The sequence below is a fragment of the Pistacia vera genome, unplaced genomic scaffold (assembly GCF_008641045.1).
Source record: "Pistacia vera cultivar Batoury unplaced genomic scaffold, PisVer_v2 Contig195, whole genome shotgun sequence".
Lineage (NCBI taxonomy): Eukaryota > Viridiplantae > Streptophyta > Magnoliopsida > Sapindales > Anacardiaceae > Pistacia > Pistacia vera.
The window spans coordinates 932974-947330 of record NW_022195996.1 but is presented as its reverse complement, the minus strand read 5'-3'; the positions used below and the strand labels follow the sequence as shown (position 1 = coordinate 947330).

Genomic DNA, 14357 nt, shown 5'->3' with positions numbered 1-14357 from the left:
AGAAAGAACTCAATCATATATATACACCATAATAGTTAAACAATTTAACAATATAGAACAAATTTAACTTCTAACATATCCCAATTCTCAATATTTCTACCATGCTCGTTTCATATTACAAGATAAAACTTATCAATTGTTAATTATATCGATAATTTTTAAGTATGAACTATATTAACATGTGTTTTTAAGACATACATTATGATTATTAAATATATATTTTATTTACAAGAAAAAAAAACATATTTCTTATAATAATTTTAATATGCATATATTAAGATAAACCTTCAATTTAAAAAAAAAAAAAATCTTTAAATATTAAATAAAAAATAATTTCAAACATAACGGCTAGGGCTCCGTTTGGTTCATTATTCTGATAGTTTTTACAATAATCTTTTGAAAAAAGTTAAATTTGGCGGGTATTACGATGTAGGATTTGGAAATTAACAAAAATATCCCTTATGTTTGTTTATTTACTAAACACCTCTATAATAAAATATTAAAAGTTAACAAAAATACCCTCAACCCACTCATTAAATACAGATAGTCGGCGACGACCATCGGAGGGTGGTCGGAGTGTTTTTGTAATTTCTTAAAAAAATATTTGAGGATGTTTAATTAAATTAACAAATTTAGGAGGTTTAAAAGAACTTGAAAAAGGTTTTTCTAAGTTAGGCAGATATAAGTCCCCAACTAATAATTATTTTATTTACAAGAAAAAAAAAACATATTTTCAATATATCAATATAATGAACATATTTTTTATAGTAATTTTAAGATGCATATATTAAGATAAACCTTCAAATNGGAATGTCTTGAGGTAATGATCACTGAATCTGTAAGTTGGTGGGAGGATCTGTGCAAATCATCCATTTAGAGTAATTCACGTGATTTGCTGCAGGGAGTGGACACACGGGACCATCACAGCTCTTTGCTGGCCTGAAGTGTACCCATTATTCTGACGGAAGCCAGCTATGCCAGAATGGCAGTAGACTCTTCTTGAGATCTGACCTTTCGCACTTAACTGGGCGCCACATCAGCCCTATGTTCCCAGGCATAACAACTATCATATACAAGCGTAATATCTCAGATTCAATATTTCATAGAATATGGTAAAATGTATACACGAATGTTGTCTTTGTATTTTGTAATATGTATTTGATCAAGTTTGAATTTTGAACTCATTTGTGGATAACCCAAATGGTTATGACGAATAAGAGATAGTCCGAATAAGTGAACGATGTCAGGTTCAATAGGTTATTGAGAAGGTGTTTGTCTGAACTTATGAAAATTAACTTATAAGCTAATTTGAGTTTATAAACATTTGAAATTTAAGCAATTACGTGTTTGGTTAAAGTACTTATAAGTGACTGATAAGTAGTTGACGCGTTTGGTAAAATATGGTTTATAAGTACATTTTACAGTAAAACCTCTCTATAATAATACTCTATATAGGAATAAACTCTACATAGTCATAAAAAATTCTAATCCCCATTTGGGATAGTTATAAATAAGAATAAACTCTACATTGTAATAAGTTAAAAATTTTCTAATTCTCACCTAAAGAAAGTTACCTCTACATAGTAATAATTATCTGTATATTACAAAAAAAATATATGTTATGTAAAATTAAAGGTTTAAAATAAAATAAAATATTTATTTAAAATTGTTTGGGATAATGATTTATGTTTTAGAGTTGTTATCACATCTTTTACCTTACGAATACATAATAGCTCATTAGCATGGATACTTTCTTGTTGAAACCAAAATATTTTAAGTTTCTCAAGCATGTTTAGAGCTTCATGGCATAAGACTTTTTGGATTTCCGTACTATTATCCTTAGGATTATTTTCTTTCTCTTCTTATCTAATTACAACAATGATTTCTCATTTGATTAAAGTATACACAATTTGTTACTCACTTGGATAATCGAAAAAGACATTAATATACATTCGATTAGTGTAGTGAATTTGTCAAATCTAATCACTCAATTCTATGGTGACTCTTTTATTCTCCTCATCCACTTCATTTGTAACTTACAATTCATTAACATTAATGGTCTCAATTTTGCAGCGCTTAAAACCATCAACAATTTTCTGTGGCTTCACATCAATTGACCATGCATCAACTATGTTTACAGTTCCATCAATGACACTTATTTTTGCTGGTTCTAAGAAATGATCTTTTATTCGTTTTAAAAGTAGGTAATTGAAACGCTGTATTGAAATCCTAATATTACAAAAATATGAATTGAAATCCTAATACTGTATTACTAAAACATAAATTATCAAATAAGAAATCAAAACTATAATTTTTATAACTACACTTTCATTAAGTTATAATCTCTTTATAGTAATAAAATTAGTTAGTTCCAATATTATGACTATAGAGAGGTTTTACTATATTATTAAAATGACTAAAAATGATACTATAGTAACATGACCTGTATGAAATATAAAAATAAGGATATATTATGAAATTTTAAAATTTTTCTCTTCAACTTTTTTTTACTTTTTTATTTATTATAAGTCCAAAAAAATTATAAACAAACATATAAATTTAATTTTAGAACCTATAAACTAGTTTGATCAGCATATAAACTCAGATCTCTTTAACCTCCCGGTCGAGGTGTGATTTAACGACAACAAACCGTGTATGTCAAAGTAGTTACGAAACAAAAGAGTCTAAAACAGCGAGACGTGATGGTCAAACAAAGTGGCCAATCAAATCTAATAAAAAAATCCTTGATACATTCTCTCTCATTAAATTATTCAATTAGACGGCTCTGATTGGGGATGGTGTATGATGGGTAATGAGTTGGATACGCAGGGAATAACAATTAAAAAAAAAAATAGATATAATACTCTCCGTTTTTTATGGCGCCAAATGGAAGTGTCGTGCGCAGAATCAACTGTCCATGAGCTGTTCGTTACACTTAATTTATATTAATTAATTCTTAATTATCTAATTTAATTCTCTTCACGCCATCTACGTTTGTTTTTTCTTTTGTTTTTGACTCCTCGTATTATCATTTATATTAATAACTATTTTTTTATGTGGTAAGAATTTAAATACGATTTTTTAAATAAATTAAACAAATTTAAATATTTTTTTGTTAAAATGTTCTTAAAAATATTTTTTAAATGAGATGAAAAATTTGTTAGTCAATGAAATTAAATGAGAGATTGCGACACGCAACACAACAAGACGACATCCTTTATAATCCGAAGTGGTCCAAAACGACATGATTATAATATATAGCTTTCAATTAACGAGGAAGTAATAATAATAATAATAATAATAATAATTATTATTATAATTATTATTATTATTATTATTATTACATGAAAAAAAGTATCTTAAAAAAATAAAAAATAAAAAATATGGAACCTTCGCTTTCTGCTGGGTGGTTTATAGCTTATTCAGTCTAGCCATGAACTCCCCTACAAAAAGCTAACTTTTTCGTCTCTATTATTAATTTTATCATCACCACTTTCATCATTATTCTTATTATTATTAGCTTCTCAGCTTTTACGTTCTACTGTTACAATTCTTCTGCTTTTTCAAGTTTCCACTGTTGTTGTTGTTCTTCTTGTTCTTGTTCATCCAAGATCCTCTGTTTAATCATCAACTTCACTTCTCACCCTTCATGTTTCTTCTTGATTTGGTCTCAACGGTAAGTTTGATGAATGTTCCAGGTGTCGAGTTTTTAAGTGCGTGCTTTTGCAGAGTGTGGGAAACGAACCTGAAAGTGTCTTCAACCTTTTTCTTTTTTGGTGTTTTGTTCTGCATTACGATCAAGTTGTTGTTTTTTTTTTAAGTTTTTGAGATTCTGAGTAAAGTTTTGGTTTTTTTCATGGTGGGTTTGCTCTGGTTTGGTGGTGTAATTCAACTTGTTTTTCTGGGTTAATTTATAAGTTCACTAAAGGCTTCTGACTTCTGAATTTAGGTTCATGGATATAGTTCTGTTAATTGGAAACAGGTGTATGGTTCTTCCAGTTTCTTAATTTGATTGCTTGATGATTAAAAGAATTTTTTTTCTTTTTAAATTTATGATGTTTTTACGGTGGTGTTTAATGTGTAGTACGGAGTACCTTTAATTAATATTGAATTTTTTGCTGTAATTGTCTTGATGCCCATGAATTGGGGAATAAGATGTGATTTGACGCTGCATTATTTTCAATTCCAGCTTTATCCCATCCTAAACTGTCGGCAACTTTTTTTTATTTTTTATTTTCTGGATTGCATAAATGTTACTGTAATTATCAGTTTTAATTTTGGACTGCAATCAAGAACCCAGAAGAAGGAACAAAAAAAGAAAGTGAAAATGGCATAATTTAGAGGCTTAGAACACAAGATCAAGCCTTTTGATCAAATGTATTTATTCTCAGGTTTTATTATTGGACCATGAGAATGTTTTATGTTATTAATTAAGAGTTGCTTATATGAAACTGAATTTCTTTGTTGATTTAATTTGATAATCAAAGTTTCAACGAGTTTGTTCTTGGCATTCTTTTATTGTCTTTAGGTGATATGGAGTTAATTTGATTCTTTGCAGAATACAGAAATCTGTGTCCACATTTGGTGAAAGAAAGAAAGAAGTTTCTCTGGATTTTAATGGGGTAGAGTTAGATGATGCAGCAGTAACAAGGAAATGAAAGCGATTTGGTAGAATTTCTTGGCTGCATGGGACGCTTGTTGCACTTTTTTGATTTCAATCAGAGCAGTATGGCCAGGAAAATTCTTGCACATAAGAAACATGCTGATGGTAAGTAATATTGTTCTTTAGTACTCATCATGGAAAACTGTAGATAAAATAAGAAATCTTGGTTCGAGAATGACTTGTGTACGAGCTGAATTAAGAGTTTCATTTGATTTACTTTATTTCCCTTTTAATCGCCGAAGGCCATAATGGCACAGCTTGTTGATTTTGTGGCAATATTATGACTTATCCTATCAGCAGCTTTAAATTTTATGTTGATATAAAATTGGTTGTCTAATCTCTTAAGGAGAAGTTTCAAAGTCAAGCAAGACATATCTAGGCTCTTTAGACAGAGGAGATGCCCCAGTTTCTTTGCACCTTTGAAAGGGTTAACGATTTTCCATAGAATGACAAGCTCTTTTGCTATCAAATGGGATAAATTAACTTCAATTTATGTCTTTTTTTAATTTTTTAATCTTTTTTAATTTTTATCTCCCCTTCTTGGCTTAGAAAAGTAATGCTGTTGATTCAACTGTTGTGCAGGTTTGGAAGCTCCTCGGAATAGCTTGGAATTGCAAGTAGAGAATTCGAACACCTATCCTGCAGTAGGAGATGTGCCAGTAAGATTTGCTTTATATTGCTCTTATTCTGTTTAACAATGCTTCTGGGTCCTTGAAATTGTGACTTCTTTTGTGATACTGCATAATAAATTTGGCCTTATGTTGTTGAAATTAGGTGCCTTATGGTTTCACTTTTATATTCTCTCTTCAGTTTCAATTTCTGGTTTTTATTCCAAGTTCAGAGTCTTGTAGAAAGTGTTCTTGTCATTTATAATAAGTTGTTTCTACACTTTGCATTCTTTTGCTACTTCGAGGCAGACTAAGTTCTATGAATAAATTAACATTTTCACACTTCCTCTAGGCTTACAAATTCAAATGTTCTTTTCCATGAATTCAGTATTCTTACCCATTGGAAGAAGACTGGTCTAAAAAGAGCTCTTATCCAACCGAGACTTCAATGAAGAAATTAATTAATGAGGAAATATCTAAACAATCTAACACCAGACAAAGTGCACCTAGCATTGTGGCTAGACTGATGGGGATGGACGTACTTCCAGTGGATACAAAACCTGTAATTCAGCCTATTGAAAAGAAGAATGAGCAAGCAGGAAGCAAGATTTCGAAAAAGAATGGAAGGAGCTCAGTTGATCATTTCTCTTTTAACACAGATTCTTCCAGGCATATGGAACTCGACTCCATTTACCCGAGTAAAGACAGAGATGCTGATAGATGGAGCAATGGTGAGAATTTTGGAAGGCCAAGGCCTCGAGAACATCCACAAGAGGAGGAACTACAGAAGTTCAAGAAAGAATTTGAGGCTTGGCAGGCAGCCAGGTTTAGGGAATGTTCAAAGATTGTTGATTTTGACAGCATGCCTAGACAGTGGCTTGTACAAGAGAACCTCAACAGGGAAAATAAGGCGATTTATGCAAATTCTTGGGCAAATTCAAGTGAGAAGCTTGTAGAATCAAAGAGTCGAACATTAAAATCAACATCATATGACAGGGATGGTTTACAACATCACAGACATAAAGTGGAATCCTTCCCCATAGAGCAGAAGGAATCTACTCCTTTAAGAAGCAGAAGCAAAAGTGTAGACTTTCAGCAATCCTCCCTGTTGAATTATGAAGAGAAACTGGACACTGCTCCTACAAAGATAGTGATCTTGAAGCCCGGTCCTGATAAGATTTATGACCATGATGAATCCTGGACTAGTTCCATGGGCACTTTAGAGGAGAGAAGTAGTATAGAAGATTTTCTTGAGGAGGTGAAGGATCGACTAAAATGCGAACTGCAGGGTAAAACTCTTAAAAAAGGTTCAGTGGTCAGAGGAAGTGGAATTGAAACCCCTTTCAGTGAAAAGCCATCAAATCCAAAACAGATTGCTCAGCATATAGCAAAGCATGTCCGAGAGAGTGTTACTAGAGACCTTGGAATGAATCTGCTCAGATCAGAATCAACAAGATCATATAGAAGTGAAATTCAGTTCAATGGTCCAGGTTCCCCAGAGTTCATCAACAGGGATACCAGGAGATTCCTCTCAGAGAGACTAAGGAATGTTCTGAAGAGAGAAACGCGTTCGGATGCTCCCCAAGTTGTTAGTGGCAGATCAAGATCTTCCTTACTAGATAATGGAAGGGTTGGGCTAAAGCAATCGGGAGACACCTCAATGGCTAGAAATGAGTTGAATCACTGGGAAATTGAGAGAAATGAACAAGAAATGCAAACGAGATCTTTCAGACATGGAGATGACAATGGAGTGCTGAACAGAGAATTGTCTCCAAGAAATCTCATTAGGTCTTTGTCAGCCCCTGTATCGGGAACATCATTTGGGCAGCTTCTTCTAGAGGACCGTCATATTTTAACTGGTGCCCAAATCAGGAGGAAGCATGAAGCCATTGACAATGTTTTAGTGGATGTGAGAAAAAGGAAGAAAGAGCGGTTTAATTTCAGAGAAAGAGTTTCCAATTTCAGATATACTTTCACTCTTAGACGAAGGCTGTTTGGTCGGAAGATTCAGTCAATGACAGAATTTCATGGCTCTGAATATAATCCTGTAAAAGATATCCTCAGTGGACCAACAGTGATCATGAACTCTGGCGAGAGGCATGTAAGAGTAGAATCTTTTTCTTTCATTTTCTTTCTTCTTTCTTGACTTTTCCGTGTTATGGATTTGCTTAAGCATCTCTGCTTGTATCTAATTAACATATCCGCTGTCATGTGGTCTTAGGAAAACTCCACTGAGGTGCCTCCTAGCCCTGCGTCTGTCTGCAGTAGCTCTCAAGAAGAGTTTTGGAGGCCAGTGGATTATCTCAGTCCAATATCAACACCAGATGTGACTCCGGGAGAAGACAATTCTATGCCACAAGTTTTTAGAGAGATCAGTTCTAATCTGAATGGTATGGAAACATTATTTCTAAGGCTTTTATATAGATTACATATGAGAGTCTTGATGCTGCAAATGTGGTGCATGCATGAATTCAGTGATGATGTTTGCCTATGACTTGATTTCATGGCTAAATATCTTCAAGGTGCCAAATTAGCCATTTGATGATGTCATGGATTTTAAAATTATAGACAAACAGATGAATTTTCTTGTTAATACACTTCAAGACGATGGAGGGAATCACCAGTTGACTAGATTTAATGTTCCTCTTTTTCCTACACTCAGTATCAACCACAGAAATTGTGCGAAAAATTCCAGATGTTGATCCTGTTCATTATTTAGTTATTATGTACTTCTTTTAAAGCCTTTTGATGATGCAATTACTACCTTGCTGAAATACTTGACATTCTGAAATATGGTTTTTCAAGAACCAAGAATTTCTTGAACTGTAGGTTTTGACTTGCTTTCCTGATTTATTCAGAATGGCATCTGAGCTAGAAATTTGATTATTGGTGTTGTGTGAAAAATTTGGGGAAAGAAAAGACATTCACAACATAATAACATATACATGTGTGTGCATATTCATGAATATGTTATTCCTTTAATACAAAGAGAGATGTATCTGATGTTTGAATGTTTAAATGTATTTCCGTAATATTATGCTGATACGTATGTATGAATGCACCCATTAATATGGTGTCCACTCATTCGTGAACACAAGAATTAAAATGTCAACTGAAACTGAAATATGAATCAATACAAAGGTAAGCTGATTTATGAAACTCTTTTCTGATAGCCTTTTTTTATTTGCTGACCATACAGAACTGCGCAGACAACTGAGTCAACTTGACAACCTGCCAGAGGACATATATGTTGAACAGGATCCAACTGAGTCTGAAATAGTTGACTTAGATGATCAGGCAGAAGCTTACATAAGAGACCTGCTTGTTGCATCTGGTTTTTATGACGGCTCATCCGATAAATCTTTATCGAGGTGGGATCCACTTGCAAAGCCTATCAGTAGCTCAGTCTTCGAAAAAGTGGAAGAATCTTACAGAAAATTAGCGGAAGAAAATGAAGTTCTGATAAAGGAACATATTGAGAAGAAGGGTGATCGCAAAATGTTACTTGACTTATTGAATGAAGCACTTTCAACTATACTAGGACCACCTGTGACCAAATCCAGATTCAGGAGAAAGATTATTGGTTCTTCGATGTTGCCACCTCCACACGGAAGAAAATTGTTGGAATCTGTGTGGGAAATTATTCGTGTATATTTATACCCTCCAACCGACAGATCTTATTATTCACTTGATAGCATGGTGGCAGATGATTTAGGATCCACCCCTTGGTCTGGCTTGATGGATGAAGAAACTAATGCTTTAGGAAGAGAGGTGGAATGTCACATTATTGGAGATCTAGTTGAAGATATTCTCAAGGATATGCAGTTATAAATGGTTACATTATTGAGGTTTTGACATTCTCAAATGTGATCATTCTCATGTTCAGCTGGTGATCACACTTCAGTAGAGAAACTAAACCAGCCTAGAAGGCTGCTGAGGAGTGACTTGTACATGGAGGCAAGATTTATACATGATTAAATGGTTAAATCCTAAATTGGGTATTTTCACATTTTCTTGACACAGAAGAGTGTTTGATGGGAGACTGCAGGTGCTTGTATATATATTGTGCGGGGGAGTTGATCGATCGAAGTTGTACGTATTGTACATGATTGCATGTATCATTAGGTTATTTTTCTTATATATCTATTGTTTAATTGGCAATTTATTGGATGTGATTTTCTGATTTTTATCTTAACATTTGAATGTTTAAAGGTCATAGTAAATATAACAATTTGAATCCCCTTTGAGGGAGATAACTACTTCACCTATGGGTATGATTTTTAACATGTTCTTGTGTTATGTGTCCAAGACTTGCAGCAGATGCCAAGAATCTGTTGTTATTGAACAAGCAAATGATGTTCATTCTCATAAATCTAAGGTAGAACAAATCATTTGTATTGTGACCATTTCATTTGGATGGACTCTGGAAAAGCTTTGGGCCTGCTAGCTACAATTGATTTCCAAATGGGTATTGGTACATGACAAAGTGAGTGTGACAAAGAAAAAAGTGTTGGTCAAGTGATCATTATGGTTCAATTCTACTTTGCTTTGTCTAGAAATTTCCCAACTTTCAAACTAATTACTATCTATTAATTAACTAATCCCTCTTAGTGTAAACAGAGAGTCCAACAAGTTCTGTTACCACAAGTCAAAAAAGGGAGAGAAAAAGGAATGTAAATCTGCAATGGGAAGTAGGCTTTCGGTTGGTGATTTAGTTTGGTATACCAAATAGTGAAAATACATTAAGAATCCAAGAAAGAAGAAAGAATCCAAGAGATTGTTATGATTTTGAAAGGATATCTTAACCAAGTTGAGCCAATCAAAACCATCAAATATTTTGTCAAAATGTGAGAGCAACATTCTACCAGAAGTTCACTATTTTGCAGCTTCTGGATTGTCCCACTCCCACCCACACTTCATCTGTTAAGCTAAGCTTCATAAGGTTTGATGGTGTCATTGTAGAATCAAAGAGTCGAACATTAAAATCAACATCATATGACAGGGATGGTTTACAACATCACAGACATAAAGTGGAATCCTTCCCCATAGAGCAGAAGGAATCTACTCCTTTAAGAAGCAGAAGCAAAAGTGTAGACTTTCAGCAATCCTCCCTGTTGAATTATGAAGAGAAACTGGACACTGCTCCTACAAAGATAGTGATCTTGAAGCCCGGTCCTGATAAGATTTATGACCATGATGAATCCTGGACTAGTTCCATGGGCACTTTAGAGGAGAGAAGTAGTATAGAAGATTTTCTTGAGGAGGTGAAGGATCGACTAAAATGCGAACTGCAGGGTAAAACTCTTAAAAAAGGTTCAGTGGTCAGAGGAAGTGGAATTGAAACCCCTTTCAGTGAAAAGCCATCAAATCCAAAACAGATTGCTCAGCATATAGCAAAGCATGTCCGAGAGAGTGTTACTAGAGACCTTGGAATGAATCTGCTCAGATCAGAATCAACAAGATCATATAGAAGTGAAATTCAGTTCAATGGTCCAGGTTCCCCAGAGTTCATCAACAGGGATACCAGGAGATTCCTCTCAGAGAGACTAAGGAATGTTCTGAAGAGAGAAACGCGTTCGGATGCTCCCCAAGTTGTTAGTGGCAGATCAAGATCTTCCTTACTAGATAATGGAAGGGTTGGGCTAAAGCAATCGGGAGACACCTCAATGGCTAGAAATGAGTTGAATCACTGGGAAATTGAGAGAAATGAACAAGAAATGCAAACGAGATCTTTCAGACATGGAGATGACAATGGAGTGCTGAACAGAGAATTGTCTCCAAGAAATCTCATTAGGTCTTTGTCAGCCCCTGTATCGGGAACATCATTTGGGCAGCTTCTTCTAGAGGACCGTCATATTTTAACTGGTGCCCAAATCAGGAGGAAGCATGAAGCCATTGACAATGTTTTAGTGGATGTGAGAAAAAGGAAGAAAGAGCGGTTTAATTTCAGAGAAAGAGTTTCCAATTTCAGATATACTTTCACTCTTAGACGAAGGCTGTTTGGTCGGAAGATTCAGTCAATGACAGAATTTCATGGCTCTGAATATAATCCTGTAAAAGATATCCTCAGTGGACCAACAGTGATCATGAACTCTGGCGAGAGGCATGTAAGAGTAGAATCTTTTTCTTTCATTTTCTTTCTTCTTTCTTGACTTTTCCGTGTTATGGATTTGCTTAAGCATCTCTGCTTGTATCTAATTAACATATCCGCTGTCATGTGGTCTTAGGAAAACTCCACTGAGGTGCCTCCTAGCCCTGCGTCTGTCTGCAGTAGCTCTCAAGAAGAGTTTTGGAGGCCAGTGGATTATCTCAGTCCAATATCAACACCAGATGTGACTCCGGGAGAAGACAATTCTATGCCACAAGTTTTTAGAGAGATCAGTTCTAATCTGAATGGTATGGAAACATTATTTCTAAGGCTTTTATATAGATTACATATGAGAGTCTTGATGCTGCAAATGTGGTGCATGCATGAATTCAGTGATGATGTTTGCCTATGACTTGATTTCATGGCTAAATATCTTCAAGGTGCCAAATTAGCCATTTGATGATGTCATGGATTTTAAAATTATAGACAAACAGATGAATTTTCTTGTTAATACACTTCAAGACGATGGAGGGAATCACCAGTTGACTAGATTTAATGTTCCTCTTTTTCCTACACTCAGTATCAACCACAGAAATTGTGCGAAAAATTCCAGATGTTGATCCTGTTCATTATTTAGTTATTATGTACTTCTTTTAAAGCCTTTTGATGATGCAATTACTACCTTGCTGAAATACTTGACATTCTGAAATATGGTTTTTCAAGAACCAAGAATTTCTTGAACTGTAGGTTTTGACTTGCTTTCCTGATTTATTCAGAATGGCATCTGAGCTAGAAATTTGATTATTGGTGTTGTGTGAAAAATTTGGGGAAAGAAAAGACATTCACAACATAATAACATATACATGTGTGTGCATATTCATGAATATGTTATTCCTTTAATACAAAGAGAGATGTATCTGATGTTTGAATGTTTAAATGTATTTCCGTAATATTATGCTGATACGTATGTATGAATGCACCCATTAATATGGTGTCCACTCATTCGTGAACACAAGAATTAAAATGTCAACTGAAACTGAAATATGAATCAATACAAAGGTAAGCTGATTTATGAAACTCTTTTCTGATAGCCTTTTTTTATTTGCTGACCATACAGAACTGCGCAGACAACTGAGTCAACTTGACAACCTGCCAGAGGACATATATGTTGAACAGGATCCAACTGAGTCTGAAATAGTTGACTTAGATGATCAGGCAGAAGCTTACATAAGAGACCTGCTTGTTGCATCTGGTTTTTATGACGGCTCATCCGATAAATCTTTATCGAGGTGGGATCCACTTGCAAAGCCTATCAGTAGCTCAGTCTTCGAAAAAGTGGAAGAATCTTACAGAAAATTAGCGGAAGAAAATGAAGTTCTGATAAAGGAACATATTGAGAAGAAGGGTGATCGCAAAATGTTACTTGACTTATTGAATGAAGCACTTTCAACTATACTAGGACCACCTGTGACCAAATCCAGATTCAGGAGAAAGATTATTGGTTCTTCGATGTTGCCACCTCCACACGGAAGAAAATTGTTGGAATCTGTGTGGGAAATTATTCGTGTATATTTATACCCTCCAACCGACAGATCTTATTATTCACTTGATAGCATGGTGGCAGATGATTTAGGATCCACCCCTTGGTCTGGCTTGATGGATGAAGAAACTAATGCTTTAGGAAGAGAGGTGGAATGTCACATTATTGGAGATCTAGTTGAAGATATTCTCAAGGATATGCAGTTATAAATGGTTACATTATTGAGGTTTTGACATTCTCAAATGTGATCATTCTCATGTTCAGCTGGTGATCACACTTCAGTAGAGAAACTAAACCAGCCTAGAAGGCTGCTGAGGAGTGACTTGTACATGGAGGCAAGATTTATACATGATTAAATGGTTAAATCCTAAATTGGGTATTTTCACATTTTCTTGACACAGAAGAGTGTTTGATGGGAGACTGCAGGTGCTTGTATATATATTGTGCGGGGGAGTTGATCGATCGAAGTTGTACGTATTGTACATGATTGCATGTATCATTAGGTTATTTTTCTTATATATCTATTGTTTAATTGGCAATTTATTGGATGTGATTTTCTGATTTTTATCTTAACATTTGAATGTTTAAAGGTCATAGTAAATATAACAATTTGAATCCCCTTTGAGGGAGATAACTACTTCACCTATGGGTATGATTTTTAACATGTTCTTGTGTTATGTGTCCAAGACTTGCAGCAGATGCCAAGAATCTGTTGTTATTGAACAAGCAAATGATGTTCATTCTCATAAATCTAAGGTAGAACAAATCATTTGTATTGTGACCATTTCATTTGGATGGACTCTGGAAAAGCTTTGGGCCTGCTAGCTACAATTGATTTCCAAATGGGTATTGGTACATGACAAAGTGAGTGTGACAAAGAAAAAAGTGTTGGTCAAGTGATCATTATGGTTCAATTCTACTTTGCTTTGTCTAGAAATTTCCCAACTTTCAAACTAATTACTATCTATTAATTAACTAATCCCTCTTAGTGTAAACAGAGAGTCCAACAAGTTCTGTTACCACAAGTCAAAAAAGGGAGAGAAAAAGGAATGTAAATCTGCAATGGTAAGTAGGCTTTCGGTTGGTGATTTAGTTTGGTATGCCAAATAGTGAAAATACATTAAGAATCCAAGAAAGAAGAAAGAATCCAAGAGATTGTTATGATTTTGAAAGGATATCTTAACCAAGTTGAGCCAATCAAAACCATCAAATATTTTGTCAAAATGTGAGAGCAACATTCTACCAGAAGTTCACTATTTTGCAGCTTCTGGATTGTCCCACTCCCACCCACACTTCATCTGTTAAGCTAAGCTTCATAAGGTTTGATGGTGAAGGAATTTGCTAAAAGACTCAAAAGTACTAAAAACTGTTGATATTGATTGAATATAAATGTTTGGATTGCCAGAACTTAAAGAGAAAGTGAGAGAAAATTACTTAAACAAGTCCTCATTTTATACA

General features: G+C 34.4%; 2 protein-coding genes across 6 annotated transcripts in view; one reads left to right on the top strand and one right to left on the bottom strand.

Annotated features, from left to right (window-relative positions):
- LOC116127759 overlaps positions 1-14357 on the bottom strand; it is a 45060-nt gene that overhangs the window by 22031 nt on the left and 8672 nt on the right. The window lies entirely within an intron of this gene.
- Positions 3488-13530, top strand: LOC116127760. Of its 5 annotated transcripts, none has more exons than XM_031413403.1 (7): positions 3488-3676; positions 4559-4768; positions 5246-5322; positions 5660-6243; positions 10250-11378; positions 11499-11667; positions 12477-13530. In XM_031413403.1, exons 2-7 carry the CDS (start codon positions 4687-4689, stop codon positions 13106-13108), a joined length of 2673 nt encoding a protein of 890 aa, XP_031269263.1. In that variant the 5' UTR covers positions 3488-3676; positions 4559-4686; the 3' UTR covers positions 13109-13530. The 5 variants fall into 5 exon arrangements, with proteins under 5 accessions (XP_031269263.1, XP_031269265.1, XP_031269264.1 ...); XM_031413405.1 differs by having other exon boundaries at positions 5660-6272; positions 10279-11378; XM_031413404.1 differs by lacking the exons at positions 10250-11378; positions 11499-11667; positions 12477-13530 and adding exons at positions 7493-7661; positions 8471-9524 and having other exon boundaries at positions 4566-4768; positions 5660-7372.

Coding starts and splice junctions, on each gene's coding strand:
- LOC116127760 (XM_031413403.1), top strand. CDS start 4,687: ATGGGACGCTTGTTGCACTTTTTTGATTTCAATCAGAGCAGTATGGCC. Junction 4,769..5,245: donor ACATAAGAAACATGCTGATG/GTAAGTAATATT, acceptor ACTGTTGTGCAG/GTTTGGAAGCTCCTCGGAAT. Junction 5,323..5,659: donor CTGCAGTAGGAGATGTGCCA/GTAAGATTTGCT, acceptor CCATGAATTCAG/TATTCTTACCCATTGGAAGA.